Source organism: Lissotriton vulgaris, chromosome 4_1 (assembly GCF_964263255.1).
Source record: "Lissotriton vulgaris chromosome 4_1, aLisVul1.2, whole genome shotgun sequence".
Lineage (NCBI taxonomy): Eukaryota > Metazoa > Chordata > Amphibia > Caudata > Salamandridae > Lissotriton > Lissotriton vulgaris.
This window is the reverse complement of record NC_141691.1, coordinates 1,591,211,935-1,591,238,064: the sequence shown is the minus strand read 5'-3', so window position 1 is coordinate 1,591,238,064 and position 26,130 is coordinate 1,591,211,935. Positions and strand designations below refer to the sequence as shown.

General features: G+C 44.1%; 1 protein-coding gene across 1 annotated transcript in view; it reads left to right on the top strand.

The window, feature by feature from the left end:
* Window positions 1–26,130, top strand: part of COPS5 (COP9 signalosome subunit 5) — a 193,408-nt gene that overhangs the window by 120,085 nt on the left and 47,193 nt on the right. Inside the window, exons 4-5 of the mRNA XM_086965846.1 lie at window positions 3,794–3,859; window positions 23,917–24,002. Of these exons, the coding sequence (XP_086821972.1) occupies window positions 3,794–3,859; window positions 23,917–24,002 (152 nt within the window). The remainder of the gene's footprint in view (window positions 1–3,793; window positions 3,860–23,916; window positions 24,003–26,130) is intronic.

The following is a 26,130-nucleotide window of genomic DNA, read 5'->3' as shown; positions in this document are numbered from 1 at the left end:
GGGAACGCCCACCATACAAATGTTCCGTCGGGCCCTCCCTTCCTGACCTTCGAGCTTCAAGGCAACCTAGTGGTGGCAATCACAATTTTTAAAGCTTCTCAGAACTTTGTGAAACTGGGCCCCATAAAAAGGACTAAGAACATGATTAGGTATTTGGATATTGACTTGGCCAAAACATTAGCTATAACTAAATATATCAAGCTATGGGGTCTGACTAAAGCGGTGAAGCCTGAGCTACAAATCTTCCATGCTGAGCCGGAAAGCCTGACTTAAAGGTACTATAGTGCCAGAAATCTTGTGCACGTTCCAGACCTTGGAAATTAGACTACATTGCACACCTACATCGTATGTGCATGGATTTAATTTTGGCAACGGTAAAGAATACTTAATGCTGCCCCTAAACTAGGAGAGCCCCAATTTGCTTAGATATTTTAAGGCAGTAAGCTGGCAATATCAAGTAAAATGGGAAAGGAGTAGGTTACATATGGGAAATACAGTAGACTCCATGGGCATACATAAATCTGCTGCTATAATCTTTGCCCATACCAAGTCCCACCTTGGGGTCTGGGATTAGGTGGGGGGTAAAGTGGGATCTGATTTTGTATCCTTCACCCATGGCTCGATTGTGGGAGAATAAAACGTTTGCACCAGGGGTGGAAAGACATTGCACCCGTAGCTTGGTGGAAGGGGATGTAAATCACTGCACGATGTATTAAGTGTTGGAGGGGTCAAGTCCTTTGTACAGGAGCAAATTTTAAACAAAGGCTAAAAGAGAAGCTACTTATGCGGGTGAGTGGTGGGGGGGTAAGAAACTCTATAAAATCCTTTACAGATAAGGCATCCCAGATAAATTGGGGCAAATCGGTCACCCAGGAGGTTCACTGTATTGGAGGAGATGTGAGGGTGCTTGTATTTGGGGTGCAAGAATACATTTATTGAGTTCATGTATAAAATTGTGCCCATTTTCTGAAGGTGTGCTCAAAACTATTGAAGTAAGTCAAATAATAGCAGTACCTAATATAAAAAAATAGCACAATAATTGCAACCAAGTGCTAATTTAATATAATCAAACTAAATAAGCGATGCAGTGAAATACACGTGATTTAAGTGGTCAGTGTGTGTATCATATGACTAAGAAGAGCACAGCCTGTTAAAATGTAAGCAAAAGATTTAGAATCGGTCCACCTCAGCAGTCGACAAAGTTTCAATCCCCTGTATAAATGTGGGATCATTATCAGGACTCTATGGATAGGGAGCCCGTGAAAAAGATTAGAGTTGAATCAAAGCACACTGAATGAGCAGAAATACGTTGACGGGAGCCTCCAGCAATGGGCCCAGGAGTATGAAACCCCTGCGGAAGGAGGCGGGTGTTCATCAATCTGTTACTGCACCAAGGAAGGAATTCTCCAGGGCCAACGAGATTGGGACCATGGGGGCTGAAAACAGTGCCCCAATGAGCCAGTGAGTTGCTGCAGTTCAGGAAACCGAATTGCTAAGCAGACGTAAACGTCCTGCCCCAGGGCTGGCCCATTTGTGCGACCGATTTATTGAGAAACGCTATGTAGCTATTGCCCTCCATCTTTCTACCCACTACTTCTCGCCTTTTGCTGTCTTTGTCTGGGAGAGGACCCATAGACGCCAGAGGCACACACTCAAATGCCCTTCGCTTCAGATGAAGTCATAAACAGCGGTAAGAAGTGGAAAACCTAATGTTATCCCTAAGGCATTCATAGAGGAGGAGAGTAACTCCTGCCTTAAGTTTGCATTGGACACAGCTGACACTGTGAGTAGACAATTGGCTACAGGCACTGTGATGAGAAGATGTTAGTGGCTATACATTTCAGGATTTAAGTACAAAGTACAGGCTAACATAATTGATATACCTCATATAGGAAACCATCTCTTTCGACCAGAGGTGGTACATAGGAACCTGAGGAGTATGAAAAAGGCAAACAACACAGATAAAGCCCTAGGAGCATTGCAAAAATGTAGGCATTTCTCTAAAAGGTTTTTCTCTAACGGAGGACATAGGAGTGCATTCTCACATTCCAAAAGCAACCTACAGAGACCCACTTTGAGCAGACACAACAGCAGCAACAACCGCACCAAAAAAGCAATAGCTTTGTGCCTTGCCAGAGGCAGCACCTCTAGAGTCACAACCTCACAATCTGCTGCACACAAAACCCGTTGGGGGGGAGAGAAATGGCTTCCTTGTGCACACGGAAGTCCATTACAATGGACAAATGGGGGCTAAACTTCAATTAATCATGAGTTTCCATAGAGTTCATTCAACCACATCCTATTAAATCTCCAACACATACATACAAGAAAGAGCAAGAACAGGTACTGCAAAAAGAGGTGCAGGAATTATTGGAAAAGGAAGCAGTAGAATTTGTAGCCCTACAGGAACAAGACTCTGGGGTTTGTCAAGACACAAAGGTTCTGGATGACTTCGTTACAGGATGTAGTTCTAGTGTTGGAAGTAAGGACTGTTATAGCCCTAAAAGATGCCTACTTCCGCATCCCAATTCATCCCTCACAGTGCAAATACTTCTGATTTCTATTTAAAAGAGATTGTCAGTTCAAAGTGTTACCCTTTAGCATAAAATCTGCCCAGTCTATTCCTTTGTTTCCCTATCGAGACAACTCGCTGGTGAAAATAAACACATTCAAAGAGTGCAAGAAGATTCTGCTAAATAATTGAAAAAAGGTTTCCTCTTCCTCATAGATTTTCCTGGGACCAAAGCTCGACGCTCTGAAATCAAACGCATACCGACTCTGAAGATAGTACAAGCATTGCAAGGACAGTCTTGTCTCTACCGCAGGTCTTGACACCTGACTTTGAGAACAATGATAAAGCTATTGGAGATGATGGCCTTTAGTATTTAGTTAATCCTAAACACGATCGGGCGGTTCACAAACTTCACAGAATGAGAAATCAGTAAAGAATTTCAATGGTGGGCTTCTGAAAACATGTGGACCGCTCAATATACCTTAGAGGTGAGGGATCCACCTGTAAGAGGTGGGTGAGCCTCTGAAAGCTGGCCCTGGCTCAGCTCGAAGTCCTCTTGACCCCTGAAGCCCGAAATGAGTTGAGCTTTCATGTGGCGTCTGTGCCACTCAGGCTGTCACCTCATGCGCCAAAAAATAAAGGGAAAGCTTTGATGACAAGCCTTTGATGTAAAACGCACAAGAGAGAAATAGATACCAGTCTAGTGATGATGTATTCCCAGATGACTATGGTGGAGTTAAAGGTGCGTCTGTTTAAGTGCTTCGTGAAGCAACAATAAATATATCATAAAAAGGTTAGATTGTCAGTCCTACACGTGTTGGTACGTGTCTGCACAAGTGGAGACAAATACAGCAACTTTGACAATGGGCAGTTGCAATGCATTACAGAAGACCCGACAGTCTGATCAGTCAAGTCAATTTTCAGCACGCAACAGGAAGCACAGGTTGTTGTTCCAAATGAGTGTTCAAGAGGACAGTTTAAAAAGAGTTCAAGCACTGAAACACTGCTCACTCGAGGATCTTGACGTTTACGAATACATAGAGTTCAGTGCTCCCTTAGTTTAGCAAACAATTCTCCTCCTAGATAGAAAGCCATAGCTTTGCTAAACTGCCTGCCATTGCCATGATCTATTAGACTGCGTCAAATGTCTTTGTGTGGCTATGAGTAGTATGTCCTTGTAGGAAAGTAGTGTTGATGAGAAGGGAGGATAATAAATATGCAAATATTGTGCAGATGTGCAGTATGAATTATTAACACTTGCTTTCCTTTTTTTTTTTTTAGATTGATCCTACTAGAACAATATCTGCAGGAAAAGTAAACCTCGGAGCATTTAGGACATACCCGAAGGTAACAAATCATTCATTGTGTTAAGGCTAATGCAGGTTTTTATGTCAAGCTAGCGTCAGTACATACAAATTGTGATATATCTATTGGTAGGTAGTGTCAGTTGCATATATTATTATTGAACAGATCACCTTGCATAATATGGCCTCTGGTACCCCAAACAGAGCGACAAATTAGATATTGTTAAAGAGTTTGCTACTTCTGAGATTGACAGTCACATTAGTATTAATGGGAAACGTATTCTCTTCACCCAGTAAATATCTGGGATTGAAAAAATATTGTTCCTTGTACTTACAAATCCTATAGTTAACAACCATCTCTTATATGGAAGGGGTATTGGCTCAACATAAATTGTCCTTTTCTCTATAATGCTTTCATCACTTGCCTCACAGGTTGCATCTCGTCGTCTGTGCTTGGTGGCTCTCTCTAAATATGTGGAATTAGGTTGGTCCGCTCTGTCTGGCATCTGCTTCGTGTGTTGTGCATGTTGAGCGTTTGCAAAATCACCGTACTAATTTAATAAATGGGTAGACTGATTTGGCCTGGAATAGTGCCTTTACATCCCCTTCAAAAGTGTGGGGTGAGGGGGATTAGTTACAGGATGGTTGGTTGCCGCCCGCAGTTGGGTAATTTTTATTTGATGTCCACTAGGCTCTTATTTGCCACACATTCTCCCTGTGACAGGGAGGGCAACCGGATACCTTGCAGAGGGACTTTATCGAGACCCACATTCCTACGCAGGGACACATGCATTGGAGCATGGAGGGCATGATGGAGAAACATAACACCCAGGAGGCAAGACACACTGGTTGAAGGTCCTGTCATGAAACATCATTGGCCTTTTTGATGAGCTCAGATGGGGTGGTGGCCCGAAATCTTAAGTCAATCCCCAGACCTGATACTCCTGCAAGATACACACCTAACAGGGAACATAACCAACAGGTAGCAATACAAAGTACTGGCCCACTCCGGATACACCGGAGGACTGGTGATCCTGGCAAGGAAAAAAAAAACACTTTCACACAGAAAAGACCTGGCGATTGGTTTGGGTCTAGGGCTCCAGAGGATGCGCCCACATTTTCGCCTTGAGCATCTAGGCACCCTCAGCAAACCGTTCTAGATGCAGATGGATAACTCCTGTTAGAGATGGATGCTGATATACACATGGTGGAGGGAGACTTCAACGAGATATTGAACAATATCCTGGATAGATCACGTTGGCACAGCTGGGCTACCAGCAGATACCCTCCTGCTAGGTCTTTTAGAAGTTTGGAGAGCCACACACCCGAAAGACAGACAGTATTCCTTCTTTTCTGGGACTCCTCAGACCTTCTCCCTACTAGACTATCTTTGTTTCGATGGGGGAGTTCCCTGGTCACCTGTCAGCGCCGATGGGCATCTTGGACTACTGCCTCTGTTGGTACTTTTGAGGGCACAGACTGACACTAAGGGGGGTGGGGGGGGGGGATGCCTTAGTGGCTGGGAGCTCCAAGATACTGAAGTGGTGCGCGATCTGTTTCAATCCAATACTGTGATTAAAATACAGACTCCATGCCCTCCCCGATGACACTGGGGGAGCTTATGAGATGGTCCTATGTGATAGGGCTCAAAACTTAATAGACTGAAAGAAAGCCCAGAGAGTGACCCAATTGAAACCGCGTAAAGCGAACATATTGGAGGCAGAGCAACTGCTCCTCAGATTGGGAAGCAACTTCGCCTGGAGACCTTATATAAATGCCAAGAATGACCCGGCGCATGAGGAAGCTAAGGAGCAATATTTTGCCTCACTGCAAAACCTTTACGAAGAGGAGGACAAAAGGGGCCGCGTCCTGGCGTGGCTCTGCAGACTGGCGGAGGTGGGCAAAATCGGGGACCTCGCAGGCACATAGCTGTCGCTTATGCGTCATACTATCAAACCCTGCTTTTTTTGGGAGGAATATCTGCTGCTGCAGCTTGGTATGGCTGACTGGGAATATTTTGATCAGGAACTCTCCCTACAGGAGATCTCAAGGGCAGTGGTGGTGATGCTTCCCGGGAGGACCACGGCCCCAACGGGATATCGGTGAAATTCGACAAACGGACACTCTCCATCCTGGGCCGCCACTAGCTGGCCATGTTCAAGGGAGCATAATTGACCCCTGTAAACACTGAATACCGAACCTTTCCCTAGTGGCTAAGCTTTTACTGAGGCTGACACAAAGACGTGACTGATCCGCTCCCATGGGACAATGAGTGCTTTTAAGCTTTCCTAGAGCTGAGAAATCCATATGAAGAAATAGTGTTCTTTAAGAGTGGAACACTGTATACGTCGGCTATGGCTATGTCACTTGTTCCTGGGCGCGGCCATGTCAAATTATCATTGCATGAGCACCTGCTCGCCTACATATTCTGATAATGATGGTATCGTTATGATTTGGAAATTAATAAAAATTTGTTTGGCGAAATAGTGTTCTTTGAGTCAGAACCAAGAGCACTGGTGTCCGAATCGCCACAAACTGGTCAGTTGCAAGGAGCAATACAGAAAGAGACTGCAAAAAGGAGAAAGGGGTGAAGAACTGCAGTCACACCAATCCAGGCTCCTGTGGTTTCACCAAGTGCCATTGAAGTTTCTGAAGGAGAAGAAGAGACAACATTTCAACCTGAGAAAACAGTTGAGGCAGCACCAGAACAAACAGATGATCCAGGTGAAGAAACAAGTTCTGGATCAAGAAGAGTCACCCGCAGTGCTGAATGCCCCCAAAATTATGGTCAAAGGAGACTAATAAATGTGTCAGTTGATCGCATACCATCGACCGTTGGTGAAGAAACCGAGTCAAGTGGTGTAAGGGACACCGTAGAAGTTAACAGAAAAGAATCAGATCAAAAAGAACACGAATGCCTTGTCGAAGATATACTGAACCTGATTGGCCATATTACACAAATCAAGTGTTAAATGCATCAGTGAAAGATTTGATTGACCTGAGATCCAAACTATATGAGCTCCCATGATATTACAATAGATGCAAAATTGGGACAAAGCTGTTTGAAACTTTTTTTCCGAAAGAAATAAAGGTTTGAGAGACCTTAATAAAAAGTGCAAAAGACTGAAATAATAAAATGTTGTCTTTAAGAAGATATCCCTAGGCTGCGGGAAAAGAGCAGGGATAACACATTTATGGTTTAAATTGTTTTATTGAATTTATTTGGAAATTATAACACATTACATTACACCTAACACATTTAGAAGAAGACGGAGTAGTGTTAAGGTTGGCTATACAAAGATAGCCTTAAATAAGAAAATGTTCCTAACTTTAAAATAGAAACTATTTGAGAAAAAACCCTGAAATATTGATTTTATTGTTGCTGCTTTATTTTCCTTAACGATCTCACTACAGGCAAACGTGCTTCCTAACTAGGGATAGATGCAAGATTATGTTGGGTGTTACATATTTAGTAACAGTATTAGTGATTATAACAATATTAGAGGGGCTTTATTTCACACCAGATAACGATGAGATTAGGTCAACACTTGCCCCTAAGACATCTAAAAACACACAACAGAGGAGACCAAATTAAAGGCATCATTCGTGAGCTACATATAAGATTATATTACTAATGTTTATTCTAGGTTAGTTCAACAATGTATGCACACAGGTACTAGACAAAGGATTTTTGTGTCTGTGCTAACTTATCTTCATTAGTTGCAGAAGACATTACGTGCTACCACATACCTTTTGTTAATCACAGTTGCATGTAGCATTTTGCTTAGCTTAGTGTACAGGCGATAACACTTTGAATATTTTTACTCAGATTATGACTTGGTTCTTTCATGAGTACCATTACACAATAGCATGAATTTACACCCACTGGCAAAAGAAATGGCTACAGCTTGGTATTGTTTAAGACCATCTATACCTATAGATAGTGTTAAGGCTTTCAAAAATATTTGAACCTGCTTAATGAGACCCTTAGAGGAGGTAATTGTTATGACCGAGTGAAGAAGTACAAACATTTTATACAGTAAAAATAGAGAAGAAGACTTTTTGAAAAAGTTTGGAAGAAAGAAGCGGAATGTAAAAAGAAAATGATCAGTTCCAAATTAAAATTGACTGGAGACAAAAAGGTAAAATATGTCTTTAGAGAAGAAGAATCTAGACTAGAAAAAGACATGTAGGAATTAGTAGTTGTGAACACACATTTGAAATTATGGGAGGTACGTGGCATTTTTTACCAGAAGAAGCTGTCATTCCTGGAGTTTATTTCATTTGTGGACCAGGTGCCTATTTTCAATTACCAGTTGATTGGGAGAGTATTTGTGATTTAGCTTTACTGTTTCCTAAAAGGTATCATGTATATAGTATGGATGCACTAAAAATGACATCACACAGACATACAAGTAGCATAGGTGATGAAACGCATTATAGTGGGAGACCTTATTGGAGCAACCATATCTCCAGTAGGGGCTTTTTTGAATGACAAGAAGGTTAGAAAGTGTTAGACTCAGCCTCGTTGCGTGGTCCTTCCTGACCTGTAGCAACACCCTTCCGAGCTTACCCCACAACGAACCCCTGAGTTCCCCAGCCTAACTGACCCTTTCCTCCATGTTACCCATGACCATTCCCGGACTTCCCCGTCCAGGCCTCCATCTTCCCGGCCCGTAGGCCCTGTGTGTCCACTTCCCGGCACCTAAGATGGCCGCCGAGCCAGCGCGGCCTAGGCCAAGAGGCGCCACCCTGGCTGGAGAACCGACACCCCCCATGAGTGAGAGAGGAAGAAGCAGTATCGTTCACACCTCCGATCTCTCCTCAAGAAGTGGGGTTTGATCGCCCCTCCGGCCACCCGGAGGGCTGGCTCCACGCCTGCTGTGTGTCTGGGACTCCTCCTGAACCTGACATGAATGGATCAAAGAGCCGCGTGGCAGGAAACCCCAACAAGCGGCTCCCAGGTGCTAAGACCCCTGCAGACCAGAACTCCGGAGATCAAAGGGGAACAGCCCTATAACTGGGGATGCTCCGGGTCTATCGACAGATTCGATTCTGGACACAAGGAGAGCCCTGCTGACATGGTCGTGGCTTGATTGGCAGAGAAGGACTTCTGCTGGAAACCACCTGAGCCCTGCTGAGTGACTCTTAGATCACCTGAGCCCTGCTGAGTGACTCGCGGCTCCCCTGAAGATCGTAAGATCTCCGACATCGTGCTTGAGCCCTGCTGAGTGACTCGCGGCTCCCCTGCAACTTTGGAACACCTGAGCCCTGCTGAGTGACTCGCGGCTCCCCTGCAACTTTTGAACACCTGAGCCCTGCTGAGTGACTCGCGGCTCCCTGACTCTCCTGGTCCGGCTGGACCTTGACAGATCGCCCATATCCCCCGGCTCGAGGATTGAGAGCTGTGCGTCGGTTACGCAACAATATTGACACTGAGCCTATAAGACTGTCCCGCTACCCCTACCCTGACCGAGACTCTTTGAGCTCTTGCTCTGCTTGTATTACTTGCTTCATCTGATCATAAAGAGCCCTTAAATCCCGATATAAAGAAACGTTCTCAAGAAGCTACGGTGTGGTGTCTTTGTCGTGTGGTGCATGTGTGGTGTGTAAGATCCTAGATTCGAGACTCTCCCCCTGAGAAGTCTCCCGCCTCGCTAGTCTTCGTACCTAGGGAGGTGGGTCCCAGGGTGGTCAGGTACACTCCCTGCCCTCCCCGGAGGTCGCCTTCTAACAGAAAGGCTTTCAACAGTTGTGTACAAATTGACAATTAGTACTTCTGGAGCTTTATTAGTTGTAAATACAGAATTAGTGGATATTAAATCAATGGTTTTGCAAAATCACTTGGCATTAGACATTTTACTCACAGAGCGAGGCGAATTCTGCAGGATGCTGAAAGCTCAGCATTGCTGTTCCTATTTACTAAATGAAAGTAAGACAATGCAAGAATTTGCTAAGAATATTCTGATCTGAATCCTGAATTAAAACCATTAGAAACTCCACGGAGTTTAGGAAAGTTTGGCAAGGGAATTTCTACAATTGGTAACCGGTTTGCTACTGCTGGGTGAGAAATTTTGAATGCTGTCTTTTTGCCAGTACAGTAGGGCTTTGATTCTTAGGCTCGATTGCTTTTTTTCAAAGGCTGTAGGTATTACATTAACAAAAGAAAGAGCAGCTAAACCAGAAGAATGATAGAGACGGAATTGGAATTAAAATTAAATGATTACTGAAATTGAAAATACAAAACGTTATAAAGGAACCTCGAGGTTTGAAAAGAAAAAAAACACTCAACTGAGGATGAGAGTGAACTCTAAAGATTAATTTGTGAAGAAATTGTGATGGTTAGATAGCCATCAGAGGGAGAAATTTAGGGTGCATTTTAATACTAAGAAAATAATATAGTTTATAATAATGTGCAGAAATAACGTGCACTCTTTAATTAAAATAAAATGTGTTTAATATGCAGAAATTGTAGTAGGCAACCATATCTATTCGTACTAGGCCTTAAATGGCTAAAACAATATTGCTTGAAAAGCTGACTTAGCTAGAAATGTTTAAACCTGCATAAAATGATTTTCTTGACAACTACATGAACGTGTTTTTCATTATAAATAATAGGTGCAGGAATGTTTTCATCTAAACTTTGCAAAATGTTTCTACTTACAAAAAGATCACTGTTAACTCGCATGTTTTTGACATTTGGCCAGGCATTGAAATAATTCACATACATAGAGATGCAGCATTTAATCTGTGTACTTGACCTTTTTAGCCTAATTGTTTTTCCAAATAATGGTGGTTGCGCTAAATGCTTTCTTTTCATTAATTTCAGATGTTTCGATTTCTAATTAGACCATTGTTAACAATGAAACTTCTTGACTATATTATAAGGTTAGCATGTAGTTTAAACGTGGGAAAGCGAACTTGAATGAGGAAATTGCGGAAGTGTGGCTCACTGGTTAGAGGAGGCATACCCTGAAGCAGAGGTCAGACCCGGGACCAGGGTTCGATTCCCGACGCGGCAGGGTCTGGAACCCAATTGTCCACGGACTCGATAATTCTCGCTTCGGTGCCCACTCTAAGCAGGAGTTCACACTATGCAGCTCTGGGCAACAAGCTTGCTTAATCTCCACAACGGCCCCCCGCGGCGGGATGCCTGGCTCTCACCTTGGGGATAACCAGTACGGGTTATCTCACAGGGAAAAGCCAGGACGGGTTCCCAATGCAAGCGCCGAGATGCCCAAGGGTAGTCGAGCGCTATATAAGAACATACATACATACATACATACATACATACATACATACATACATACATACATACATGAATTTAGGAATAATACCACCTAGTTACAAATTTAGCATTGCAGTCTGTGGACCATTGTATTCTGGTGAGAAGAAGAGCGATCCTCTTCCCATGAGAGCATTGAAAGCGGATTGCCTGACTGGAGATGGAAGAGGCAACATGTTGCAAAAGATTTAGAATGTGTTGTCTATAATGCGTGTTCCTAGAGTAGGTTACCAATTTCCAGACCTTTTCTTACCCAGACCCACTTCCACGCAGTTTTAAGACTCCATTGAGTTTCTTGAACAACTTTGGGAAGTTCTGCTTTGATCCATTTTGGTTTCCTTGAATTGCTGTATATGCCAAAGCGTTATGCTTGCACTCTCACTCTTACTATAACCCTTTATGGGTGCTGACTACCATCCTTTCTCTCCCAATTCCTAGAATAGGGATTCTTTCCTTTTTTGGAGCACAATTAATGCACGTTATTACAACTTACTGATGGATTATTGATTTCTAAAAGGATTCTAATGATTAAACTTCATGAATTTAACTTGTAACCTAATAAAGAAGACTTACTAAAATATTTAAATATTAACCCCTTGTATGCTGATGACGAACCCCAGCCGTCATGCACTACGGTGCTCGTGTGCTGATGACGGCTATGGTTCGTCATGGCCCGTCCCCGTCCCTGTTCCTTTGTTTACCGCACAGCGGCGGAAACGGGCCAGCAGCGAAGGGGTGAAAACCCTTTAACTCATACTAATTTCCCATTACTGATGGGAAATTAGATTAGACATTGTGATTATAATTTATGTGATGTTCAGCTCCTGGTCTTCTCTAAAACAATGGCAGAGATCCATTGCCACAATAAGAGCGGGAATTCGCCCATGTGATGGTAAACCGAGAACTTTAAATTGAAAAATTGATTCCCGCTCCAGCAGTTAGGTCATTCAGTGTTTAGTATCTTATCGCAAGGGCTACATGAATAATAAATAGCTTGGGTATTAGTCCTAGCTGCTTTGAAAATGTTTGAGAGACTTTGGGAACTCTAATTCTAAAAGAGTTGAGCAACTTAGAAAAAAATAGGGATTTCCTGCAGATCCATGTTTAGATGAGGCTTCTGAACGGCCAGTTAGCATTAAACAGCTTTCAGGGCCCCATGGAGGCCTGTACGGTAAGTGTAAGTGAGTACACAGGAAGAAAATACCCTACTAAAATGTAAAGGCAGCTAACTACTGTGTACTAAAACCATGTAGGTGGTGTTCTGAATGTATGTTGTAAATGAGGCAGCAAGTAATCATTGATGGCTGTGCAGAGGCGAACCCAAAGTGCACAGCTAAAAACACAGCATTTTTTGCCATCCTGGAGATTATATTCTCTAATAGGGCTGTGATATGCAGATTGATCAATTTCTTCTCTTCAGAATAATGACGGATTTCTTTACATCAAGTTACTGTGCTAATTGGTCTGAATGTAAGGATAGTGTGGGTTATCTCCAAACAATTTAAGCTGAAATAAAAAGCTTTGGACATGATGGTTTTCTGCTTACATGGTTTTTGAAGTTTTTATGATGGCTTTAACACCTCTCATGTATATTGAAATTATTGCCTCAACCTCAAATTGAATCCTGGAGCATGCTGCTACACAACCTTTCAGCTCTTTAGACTAATAACACAAGCTTTCCACCTGCAGGTAATGGAAACAAAGTATTGTATCTTTTAATGCCATCACCTTACGGCTAATTCGCTTCCATTCTCACTGCATTCGAACCAGTGAGGTCCACTCATTCTACATCCTGACGCATTAAACTCACCACACTTACTCTACTCACACTGCATCTTGAGCATTGCTTTCCTGCCCCCACAATGTAATTCTTCCACTCGCACTGTATCCCAACTGATTGCACTTTATCACTCCTACTCGCTACTTGAGTCCATGCAGGTGCATCACCCCTGTCGTTTGTGCTTACCCCAGCTAGTATAGTTTAACATTGTCCACTCACTCTGATGGCGTTCCCTCTAAACTCCTCTCCTTGGACTCTCCCTCTGCATTCTCTCAGATTTAAGTATGACACTGTATTTGTGTCCTCTCTTAGGCTACATCTGCACACCTCGTGCTGCTAACCTTTTGTAGCACATCTTTCCTTCATACTTAGGGCAATCCTTTGTATCTCACCTTACTTGCCCTCCTCTCATGTTGCCCTCTCATCTTCACTCTGAGCTGGTCGTTCACATTTATATTATTATGGCTTTAGTATTCTCTTCCCTTTCTTTTCTGACATGTCTTTTCCTCCCTCCTCGGCTCTCTTTCCCCTCACCCTCCTGCACCTTCGAGCTCTTTCTTGGAGGATCTTTCACTGCAGTATTGTTTGGTCTGGTCTTTGCTCACCACTGTTTTCCCACAGCTTTTCGGTTACAAATAAGGGTCGCTAGTTGGCAATAGTTTGCACCTTTGTTAAAGTAGGGACTCTGCTTCATAGTCAGGTTAAGGGAGATACACTTCTAAAATAACCCCTGCTCACCCCCTTGGTAGCTCGGCACGAGCAGACAGACTTATCTCAGAGGCAGTGTGTAAAGCATTTGTGCACACATACTAAAATACAGTGATACACTACAAATGGACACCACACTAGTTTAGAAAAAGAAGTAATCTTTATCTAAACCAAACCAGATCAAAACGTCAAAAATTCAACATACAATAATCAAAATGACTTTTAGAAGATAAAAACTGTTCTGTCCATAGCAAACTATAAATGCAACACTTTCAACACAAAGTACCTTGAATGCGTCAGAATCATAAACAAAAACATCTGTAGGGAAGGTGATGTGTCGGTTACTGAGGTTACGTTTGAGTCCAGAAGTAATCTAAAGTTCTGGGGTCTGGGCCCCAATATTAATATTCCATTTCTCTTTGTTCTCTTGTGGTAGAGAGGCTCTTTGCCCAATCAAAACCAGTTCTGTCCTCTCTGGTCCAGCTTCCCGGCAGGAGGTGGAGACAGCATTGTGTAAGGCGGATCAGGCCCAATCAGGTGAAAGGAATCACCTTCCCCTACTCTAAATGCAGCCCTGGTCTATTCAGCCCAGCCCTGACATCCCGGAACATCAGGACACACCTCAACCCCCCCAATTGGTTGTCCACCGTGAATGCACGTCCACAGTGAATGCACATCCCCAGCCCCCTGTCGCTCCAAAGCCAGACAATCCACAAACCATCAGAAGCACACAGGATGCCTAAGCAAGTAAATACCCACTTTCTAAAAGTGGAATTTCCAAAGAAACAATATAAAAATCATCTTTACTAAAATATGTGTTTTTATATTCTGAATTCAGGCATCCTAAACTCTATCTTTCTATCTTGTTCCAGTGGGACATTATACTTATAAGATGTTATAAATAAACTCCCATTCTATCCCATGGGACAGATAGCCTTTCAACAGTGAAAAAACGAAATACACTGTAGTTCACTATCATGACATGTCACACACACACACCAGTGCATGTCCTACCTTAGACATACACTGCACCCTGCCCACAGCGGTACCTTGGGCCTACCTAAGGGGTGAGTCGCATGTAATAAAAGGAAAAGTTAGGGCCTGGCAAGTGGGTGCACTTGCCAGGTCGACATGGCAGTAAAAACTGTGCGCAGACAATGCAGTGGCAGGTCTGAGAGTTCTTTCAAAGGCAGCTTGTGTGGGTGGCGCAATCAATGCAGCAAGCCCACCAGCAGCTTGCATTTGATTTACAGGCCTTTGGCACACACAGTGCACTGTACTAGGGACTTGGTAGTAAATTACGTAGGTCAATCATAGAAACACCAGTCCATAACCACAATTTACACAGAGAGCATAAACACTTAAGCACTGATTAGCAGTGATAAAGTGCAGAGAGTCCTAAAGCCAACAATTGCAGGGTCACAAACAGGAGTCCAAAAAGCAAAAGGTCTTAGGGTAAACCCGCTGAAAAAGCCAATATTGCTTTCTTTGGTTTCAGTATCAAGCTGGCCTTTCTTCCCTGTAATTTTCTTACCCCGCCCTTCCATCGCCATCTTCTCTCTAGCCTTCATTTTTCTTGGGTATTTTTCACTATAGTTTTCTTTCCTATCCCCTTTCTTCCTTTGTGCTTTACTTCCCACTATTTTTCACTATCTCTTTCTTCCCCTGTCCTCTTCGAAGTGCATGTGTTCTTCGAAGTGCATGTGTTACCTTGTTCTCTCCCTCTGTTTTTCCTGCCTTTTCCCCTGTGCACTTTTCCAGCTCCCCCACTTCTCCTGTGTACCCAACCCGCTCTCTGTGTTTAATGTAATCAGTTTTAATTTTTTTTTAGCACTCCATGGGTGTGCATGTTTTATTGCTTTTCACAATTTTTCCTGTCCCTCTCGCTGCTTTCCCCCCTGCTCTGTATTCTCCCGGTTACGCATCCATCCCACTCCCTGTCATCCAGACAATTAAAAAAAAAAAACGTTATTTTTAAAAGTTTATTTTGAGCACCAGAAAGTTGCAAACGTTCTCCTGAGACGCTGGCATCCTTTTGTGTTACCCCCAGGGTCATACTCGAATCTGTAGGGCAATCAGGCAGTGCCTGATGGGCTGCTTGGATATGTCAGTTCGTGAGCTTTTTATTTGTTTTTGCTGTTCATGGGCCTGTTGTCATGACTCATCACATTATTAGCCATCTTGGAATGGGTTTTGTTAAATACAACATCTAATACAAGATTGCTAGCTATGCCTTCTCATGCATCTTGACACATGGATGCAATTCGTGAAGACCTGCTGGGTTTGCCAATGCCTGTTTATGTAAGATTCTGCGATATGCTGTGGGCACCAATTTGACCAACAATCCATCAAGCCAGTGAATGATGATAGCTTACCTGACCATGCCATTGGTGAATAGACAACCTGAGTTTCCTTTCTGAATGTTGTCTGTTATATGATGTGGATTTTGTTGTGTTGGATGGTTGGGTGTGTGTAGTAGAAACGTGACGTTTTGCCAAATGGGCAAACATGTCTGTAGTGAGACCTATAAATGCCCAGGTTGTCAGTTTATAATTATTCCTGTGCAACCTAACATTTTTATGCTCTTTCCAAGGTCTTGTCACATAATTCACCAGCATTGATGTTCTCAGATATGATTAACAAATTAGTCCTGTTTAGTAACCTGTAAAACTAGCCCCGTCCCAGCAGCTGCTGTGCTGCAGCAATTCTGTAGACCAGGCTCTTGGTCTTGCATTTGGCATTGTACCTAAATGATCACGTCCTATTCCCAAAATCCAAGCCTCCTTTTTCCAGACCAGTCTGTTGGATTCAATAATTGGCTTGATTCACATTTCCACTTTTCTGCCATTCCACGTATAAATGTGCAGAAGAATAAAGGTGAAGGGAGTAAACTTGTGGCAGCCTACTTGAAAATTACTTTGTTTGGAATAGTCTGTTCACCAGCTCTCTCTTTGCAATTTATTTGACTCAACAAGTGCCTCTTTACAATCCCTATGAGAATTTAAGCTATTAATGTCACATTTGGTAAATGATTTTATTGAGGTTTTGCCATGTTCAATTTCAACCATGTATTACCTGCCTAAATTTGTACAGGGAATAAATGTGATAGTAACACACTAATTGGAATCTCAGAGGTGAATTACTGTAGAGGCTGTGATGAGTTCTCAGATTCTTCTCCTAGACATTGATATACCTTCTCACCAACAACAAAATTTCGGGAAGATGTCATAGCCATCTCAAGCTGGATGACTGAGAACTGCCTCACACCTTAACTCTTCAAAAACGGAGGTGCTCCTAATTGGCCGGGACTCACAGAAATGGGGCGACCAGTGGTGGCTCCCGACGATGGGCTGTCCCCCGATTCCAAAGAAGGAAGTTAAGAATCTGGGAGTTTTAATGGACAACTCTCTCTCCTACGAGTCGCATACAAAAAAGGTGGCTGGTACTTGTTTTGGACGCCTACGCACCCTTAAGCCCATTCTGGGCTTCTTTGAACCGTCTACCAGACATGTAATAGTCCAGTCCTTGGTCCTATCCCACCTGGACGACTGCAATAGTCTATTTCATGGTACCAACCTAACGACCATGAATAGACTCCAAAGGGCTCAAAAGGCTGCGGCTCGCACACTTCTTGCCCTCCCCAGACACTGCCACACTTCTCACTTACTACGCCGTCTTCACTGGCAGCCGGTGAAACAGAGAATCCAGTTTAAAACACTCTGTCTAACTCACAAGATCCTATATGGCCAAGCCCCCCAAATACTGCAGGGTCTCTGCTCTTTCTACATCCCCACACGTGCCCTTGGCTATGCCGACCTCCACCTCGCTCGCACCACTGGGGTACGCAAGAGCAGAGCAGGTGGACAATCCTTCCAATTCCTGGCTCCGGCCCTTTGGAACTCCATCCCCCCTGAGGCATGTGCCACACAGGATCACTGGCTCTTCGGGAAAAAAAATTAAAACCTGGTTGTTCGCCTCCATTTAGCACAAGCTACCCAGCTCAGCTTGCCAATCTGGCTCACTCCACTGTATACTCCATAGCACCCCGCTGGTTGACTTGTCTGCAAGCGCTGGAACGCCCTGTTGCTAGGGCAGCCATGCGCTATACAAACACAACTAACATAACATCCGATTTTCCTGATAATGCTTTCAATTTGTGCAAAAATGTAATGATCATGCAAGTGCTCTGTTTTAGGTAAATTATGTGTTCGAGGCATATGCGCTGCAGATACTACACTATGCATTAGATCGCCACCTGGCATTGGGCTCGGATGATTGCATGTTCTTGTCGTCTTGGAAGAAGTCTTTTGTAGTCAGGAGATAGGTGACTCCTCCCTTGAACGATAGTACGCATGGGCATTGGCTCCATCCTTCCATTGTGATTTTCTGCCACTGGGTTTGGATGAAAGTTTTCCGCTCCGGCTAGAAATAGACATTTCAAGAACTTCAAAGCGCAAAAAACTTCCCAAAACTCTCCAAACTAACTTCGATACCGAATAACATTGTTTTGATTCCATCAGCTCGATTACGGTCATAGACGCGGGCCGTTGGGCCTATCTACGCCGGGAGAACTACACCTCATGGAAAGGTCGCCCTCAAGAAATGCCCCGGGTGTGGAGCAAAGTTTCCACGCAGTGACCATCACGAGCTCTGCAACCTGTGCCTGTCGCCAGAACACGACGAGTCCAGCTGTACAGCCTGCGAGTCCTTTCGATCCAAGAAAACCATCAGAAATCGGAGGGCCCGTCGACACGACCTGCAAGAGATCAGCTCCGGAACCAGTGGATATCTTCGTCGAGGAGGTTCCGCTCGTTCCCGAAGAAGATTCTGATGATCTCAAGATCGTATCAGAGGAAGACTACTCAGATGACTCCATACCATCGGGTCAGCGTGTGAGTACCACTGCCCCTGCACCACACACAGCACCCAGATCGAAGGCAAAGGTCAACACTCCGCCTCCGGGGCCCAGTCGCAATCGAAAAACCACTTCGACAGCCCCGCCATCGAGCCCGGCTCCGAAGAAAGTAATTAAGCCTTCCGGTACCTCAGTACCAAGCAAGCTGCACGTGCCGATCCCACCAGCTCCCTCAGCACCGAAACCGAAAGAAGTTTCTGCTCCGAAACCATCAACTTCTAAAGACAAGGGTACGAAGCCAGCGTCCGACGCCTCGAAGCCGACGAGACGAGCTTCCACTCCGAAGACATCGTCTTCCATCCCGAAACAGCCAAGGCCTGATTCAGACACGTCCAAAGCCTCGAAACAGCCTACGTCACCGAAAACAACACCCTTGGTGCCGAAAACTACGCCAAAGGACACTGTAACAACTCCTAAGGCTAAAGACAAGCAGCAACCTCGCCCGGTGCGGAAAAAATCGGCGCCGACAAAGGTTTCTCAAGCAGAAGAACTTTTCCAGCCAGATCCTCTGCAAAAGAAGATCTACATCGACCCAATAACAGGGCAGGTGTACACCACACCACATAAGAAAGGGAAGGCAGATGAAACCCCCACTCCTGTGGTTCCTGCCAAGAAGAAGGACTTTGCCACATCCCCTATGCACCCTTTTTCACCTATCCTTCCTTCTCCTTCATCTCCTGCTTCTCTTAACAATTCACCACAGATTTCTCCTTCACATTCTCCTCTTTTGTCACCACACTCACCTCAGAATGATGATGAGTATAGTTTAGGGGGAGGGATGGACACAGATGAGCTTTTTCCATACCCTACAGATGACACAGTCTGGGAGTACCCAAATCCACAGGATATACCAGACATTCCTGACCCGCAGTCATACCCATCAAAACCTTCTTCCCCAGAAGAGGACATCGGATTTGGGCACCTATTAAACAGAGCTGCCATTTACCATGGGGTCACTGCATTCTGACGAAGCAGAGGAAGATTTCCTATTAAACACTTTTGAACAATCACAGAGATCTGTTCAAATTCTTCCTATGATTAAAGGAGTCATCAAACATGCTCCAGAAAATTTTAAAGACCCTGTACGTACCAGGATTTTAAACCCTAGGATTGAGAAAAAATAGGCCTGCACCTGCAGATCCAGCCTACATTAAAGGACAACTACCATTAGATTCCCTAGTTGTATCCAATGCTAGGAAGAGAGCAAACTCGCAAACTTCAGGTGAAGCTCCTCCACCTGACAAAGCATCCAAGGTCATAGATGCCTCAGGCAAAAGAATAACCGCACAAGCTATCAACATATGGCAGATAGCTAATACACAAGCCCTCCTTTCCCGATATGATAAAGCTTATTATGATCAGTTAGAGAAACTGCTGAACCATCTACCTGAACAATATAAGGCACAAGCAAATGACCTCAATCAAGTGCGCACTAGACGTTGCAGATACTGCTTCTAGAGCGTGGCTACGCATTTCAATATTTAAACAGGAAGTCCAAACTACCATTTTAAATCAACCATTTAATCAAAATCAATTGTTTGGACCAGCGGTAGACACAACACTGGAAAAAATGAAGAAGGATACAGACACTGCCAAATCTATGGGAGCTTTGCAGTCCACACAAACTAGAAGTGCCTTTCGTCGCTCCTTCTATAGAGGGGGCTCCAAACAAACAGGTGCAGACAACACAACATCCTTCAAATCCAGCACACAAACATCCTCTAACAAAGGATATTTTTAGAGGAGGATATAGAGGAAATAACAACAAGGGAAGAGGTTGGGGAAACAGTAATCAATCCTCTTACACCACAAAGCAGTGACTTCCCCCTGCTCCCCCAACAGCATTCCACTCCTGTGGGGGGCAGATTAACGCAATTCCTACCTGTCTGGAACTCCATCACCACAGACAAGTGGGTAAGACAGATTATCCAGTATGGCTACTGCCTAGAACTTACAGCAGCCCCTCCACACCTACCACCCAGGCAGCGTCCACAGAACACCTTACTCTGCTCAAACAAGAAGTTCTGTCACTTCTACAAAAGGACGCAATACAACTAGTTCCTTTGCAAGAACAGGGAACAGGTGTATTTTCTAATTCCCAAAAAGGGCGGGACACTAAGACCAATTCTCGACCTCAGTCCCCTCAATCATTACGTACAGTCAGATCATTTTCATATGATCACTTTAAAAAAAGTGCTCCCACTGCTGCAACAAGGCGATTTCGTTACGACGTTCGACCTAAAGGACGCCTACTTCCACATTCCTATACATCCTGCTCACAGGAAGTATTTGAGGTTTGTCCTGGAAGGACAACATTATCAGTTCAAGGTCCTTCCATTGGAAGTGACAACAGCACAACGAGTATTCACAAAGTGCCTAGCAGTAGTAGCAGCACACCTCAGGAGACAACACATACATGTCTTCCCTTATCTAGATGACTGGCTCATCAAAGCCAAGTCATTCAATCATTGTGTCTAACACACGCAACAGACAATTCAAATGTTGCACGACTTAGGGTTCACAATAAACTACACCAAGTCGCACCTCCAACCCTCTCACATACATCAGTATCTAGGGGCTACAATAAATAAATCTACTGCTCTAGCGTATCCCAGTCCAGCAAGGATACAGAGCATTCAAGCCTTAGTCACAATCTTTCAACAACAGCAGTCTCTGCAAGCCAGATTGTTCATGAGACTAATAGGCATGATGGCATCTTGCATCTTCATAGTACCATATGCAAGACTGCAGATGCGCCAGTTACAAGAATGTCTAGCACAGCAATGGAACCAGGCACAAGGGCAACTAACAGACCTGGTGTCGGTAGACAGCCGCACACATTGCTCTCTGCAGTGGTGGAACACCAAAAACTTGACTAAGGGGCTGCCGTTCCTCGAGCCTGTTCCACAGATAGTGCTTACAGCAGACGCATCCCTCACAGGATGGGAAGCTCATCTCCTACACCATACAACTCAAGGACACTGGAACAGTCAACAACAATTGTTCCATATCAACCATCTAGAGCCGCAAGCAATTTTCTTAGAACTCAAAACATTCCAAGTACAAGTACAGAACAAAGCTGTCTTGATCTGGACGGACAACATGACAGCCATGTATTACATACAAAAACAGGGGGGGACACACTCTCTACACCTGTCCCAACTCGCACAGAGCATTTGGAGATGGGCCATTCCACAAAACATATATCTGTTGGCAGAACACCTTCTAGAAGTTAGCAATCAGATAGCAAATCTGCTGAGTCGGCAGAAGCAACAAATTGATGAATGGGAACTACATCCACAGGTTCTTCAACCATTCTTTCACGAGTGGGGTTATCCAGACATAGATCTGTTCGCCACACACAAACGCAAAATGCCCAACCTTCGCCGCCAGGTTTCCACACCCGCTGGTCAAGGGCAGTGCGATATGGATGAACTGGTCTGGCAGATTTGTGTACGCTTTTCCGCCCATACCACTAATACCATTAGTGGTACGCAAGCTCAGACAACAATCCCTAAAATTGATCCTAGTAGCTCCCACATAGGCACGCCAACCGTGGTTCACCAAACTGCTAGAACTCTCTCTAGTTCCACACCAAAAGTTACATCTGACTCCATCCCTGCTAACGCAGAACCATGGAGACATCAGACATCCAGACCCAAGTCAACTGAATTTGGCGATCTGGCTCCTGAAGTCTTAGAGTTGGGTTATCTTAACCTACCACCAGACTGTATGAACATCATTAAAGAGGCCAGGAGACCTACTACCAGAGCTTGCTATGCTGCTAAATGGAAGAGATTTGCCATTTACTGCAATAATAATCAAATTGATCCCCTGGATGCTTCTATCCAAAATATCATTTGCTTCATTTTACATTTACAAAGGTGTGACTTGGCATATTCATCCATACGCCTACACCAATTGCAGCATATTTATAAAACAGACAACATCTGTCTCTTTTTAGAGTACCTGCAATTGAAGCATTTATGGAAGGATTAAAAAGAATCATTCCACCCAGGTTACCACCTTCTCCAGTGTGGAACCTCAAAGTGGTTCTTACAAGGCTCATGGGACCCCCTTTTGAATCTCTACACAAATGTGAACTGCAATTCCTCACCTGGAAAACAGCTTTCCTTATTGCTATCACCTCTCTTAGAAGAGTAAGTGAGATCCAAGCATTCACAATACAAGAACCTTTTTTACAACTACATCGTATTAAAGTGGTTCTAAGAACTAACCCCAAATTCCTTCCAAAAGTTATTACTCCTTTTCATTGAAACCAATGTGTAGAGTTACCCGTGTTTTTCAAAAACCCTGACTCTGTGGCAGAAAGGGCTCTACACACTCTAGATGTTAAGAGCTCTTCTCTACTATATAGATAGGACTAAATCTTTTCGAAAAACAAAACAATTATTTGTAGCTTTCTCTCCACCTCATAAAGGCAACCCCATCTCTAAGGATGGAATTGCAAGGTGGGTTGTAAAATGCATACAAGTCTGCTATCAAAAAGCAAAACGTATACTAATAGTTCCTCCTAGAGCGCACTAAACACGCAAGCTAGGCGCCTCTATGTCTTTCTTAGGGAACATCTCCTTAGAAGACATATGCACGGCAGCAACATGGTCTACAACACACACCTTCACTAAACACTACTGTGTTGATGTGCAAGCCAAGCAGCAAGCTGCAGTAGGCCAAGCTGTTCTTAAAACTCTTTTTCAAACAACTGCAAGCGACCACCGCTAGGGGAGACACTGCTGCACAATCAATGCATAGTGTAGTATCTGCAGCTCATATGCCTCGAACGGAAAATGCTACTTACCAGTATGCATTTGTTCTTGGCATGTAGAGCCACAGATCAGTACACGCCCTCCTGCCTCCCCGGGACTTGTATCTGTTCCAGTTTCTATCTTACTTAGATGCACACGCATAGACATCTTTTCTTTACTTCTAACTCCATCATTTCCCATCGTGGCGAAAAACAATCTAAGGATGGAGCCGATGCCCATGCGCACTATCGTTCAAGGGAGGAGCCACACATCTCGTGACTAGAAAATACTTTTTCCAAGACGACAACAACATGCATTCATCCGAGCCCAACACCAGGTGGCTATCTAATGCATAGTGTAGTGATCTGCAGCTCTACATGCCAAGAACAGATGCATACTGGTAAGTAGCATTTTCCTTCCTCTCTTTATAATTTATGACTTTAATTTCTACTTATAGCTGTTTACTTTGATGTTCTATGTGGATTGTAGCAATGCCATTTTTTGCACATTAGGGTGCAGCCAGTAATGCTATGCAATTCCTTCTTTTCTATTTTGGTTTTGTTTCTAATTATTGTATTTTAATAACTTTTGCCTTGCCATATCATTCCTTTCTGTGATCCAAAATGTATTTTATTTGCAATTTTAGGGGTACAAGCCTCCAGATGAAGGTCCATCGGAATACCAGACTATCCCATTAAATAAGATAGAAGACTTTGGTGTGCACTGTAAACAGTAAGTATTCCATTGTGATATACTCCATACCTGTGAAGTACCCAAAGGGGGATCTAAGCAGAACTTTGAAATCCAAGTGATGTGGGCACCCAGGTGGCACATCGGAAGTCTAGGATGAAAGGGGCTTACCAAAACTCTGGGCAGCTGCCTGACAGCATGTTCGATCATGTAGTTGCTTCTGCATGGCTCCTCTTCTCTATCCCTTGGGCTGTAAAATCCTCTTCTATGCAGCGCTATTCTGCGAGGGTAACTCCACTACCATTTTCCCGTCAGCAAGTCGGCTGCTTTCCTCAGGTTATTCCAAACAGGACTTCAAGCAGAATGCTAGAATTTCCTGGTTTGTTCACAAGCTGAAGAAATGCAAGCAGTGAGGGATCCCCAGCCCAGGAGCCAGATATCTCTCAGACGCATAACTGGGTCCCCATTCTTGTTCAAGATAATCAGTCTCCTGGGTTCCTAATAAGTGATTAGGCCCTGTAGCAGACACAAATGTGAATTCCAGCAGCCCCTCTGTTCTGGTTTTAGGGGTGCTGGCATTCAATGGAGGTGGGGTGTACCGCTATGTGCCCTAACAGGCAATTTAAAATAATGGTTCGTAGAGGATGAGGTGTATGCTGCACAGCCTGTACACAAAATAATCTGTAGCAGTGCCTCTGAGGGAAGCATAATGGACTAGATATTCCTATGCACTCAAAGAATTGTGTCCCTTCCCTAATCACTGGGATCTTGGTCACTTGAAAGGTGAAGCGTACAAATGTTCCAGGGTATTCTCCCAGATCATAACTGTCTGAGCAGTTCCACCTTTTCCTCCATTAAGACAACCATTCACATACACAATGATCCAAATTGGATTCATGCTCACTTGATCCCACATACACACAGGCTCAGCACTAACCCAACTCTGCTTGCAACTACGCACGCTCTCTACTTCAAATGTTCCATATAGATGGTGCAAATGCAGACTCTGGCCGACTTGTAGGTAAGGCCATTGTGCATCTCTCACCTGCAATTGAAAGATGCAAAAAGCCCTGTTCTTTCCAATATCATCAATGCTTCCACCACTCTCTGTCTCTCAGCCCACCGGGAGGCAAGTCACATCACCCGGGTAAGACCTCGGAGACCCTCTTTTAGTTTTGTTCTATTACACTGGTGACCCACTGTAAATAACCATGGTTATCACGTTCACCGGGGACAAATCTAGAAACCTGCAGCCACAATTTTAACTTGTGACAAGCTGAGCATTGGACATAGGTGCATGTTCACTAAAGCCATGTAAGGCACATCCCTGTCCTAACATGTCCTGCCAAAATTGTTTTGCTACTCCTAGCATCACTTGCGGATCAGTGTGATCATGTGGCCTATTCTGTATTCTGTATTATCTAGCACTTTCCTACAATTCAAAATCAGGACAAATCATGTTCTGCCCTCTGTTTCCCCTCATTGCATTTGCTATTTATTTTGCGAGCCTTTTGGAAATGTTATCAATTGGTAAATAGAGAAGCCATGTTCAATGCATTTTTTTTAAACTCCCTCCTGATGAGCGGTTCCAACCTACATATTGCAACAGTTTCCAGTACATAATCCTAGTGTCCTTTAGCTATTTTTCATCAAATCATAGATTCATACGTATCATTCAACTTATATTTAATTTCTGTTTAACCTGCCTTTTTTGGCTCAGCCATTCCTTTTGAGGTCTCTCCTACGCCGCGCACAAGCGCTGATTAGGAGAGACCTCCTGGCATCGCTCTCTACTTTCTTGGAAACTCGTGCATGTTTTGCACTCTTTCCAATGAGTACTCGTGCATGCAGAGCGTTTGCCTTGCGGGAACGAGCAGCGGCATCATCTGTTAACAATTATCGCCCCCGCCGCTGCTCACTCTCGCAAGGCAAATACTCTGCGCGCACGAGTACTGTTTAACTTTCTGGGCCGCGCTTGTTTTCTTGTCCATGCCAGTGCTTTTGATGGCTCGTCGTGCCTGGGCACTGAGTGCCAAGCAGACCCTTGGCTCGGTTCTCAGGGTTCATTGCCTGGCTCGCTGCCTCGAGGTGGAAGGGGGAATTCCCCCACAGTGCAGGGACCTGCCCTCCGGGGCAAGAAAGGCCCTGGCTGCAGAGAGCCCGGTTCACC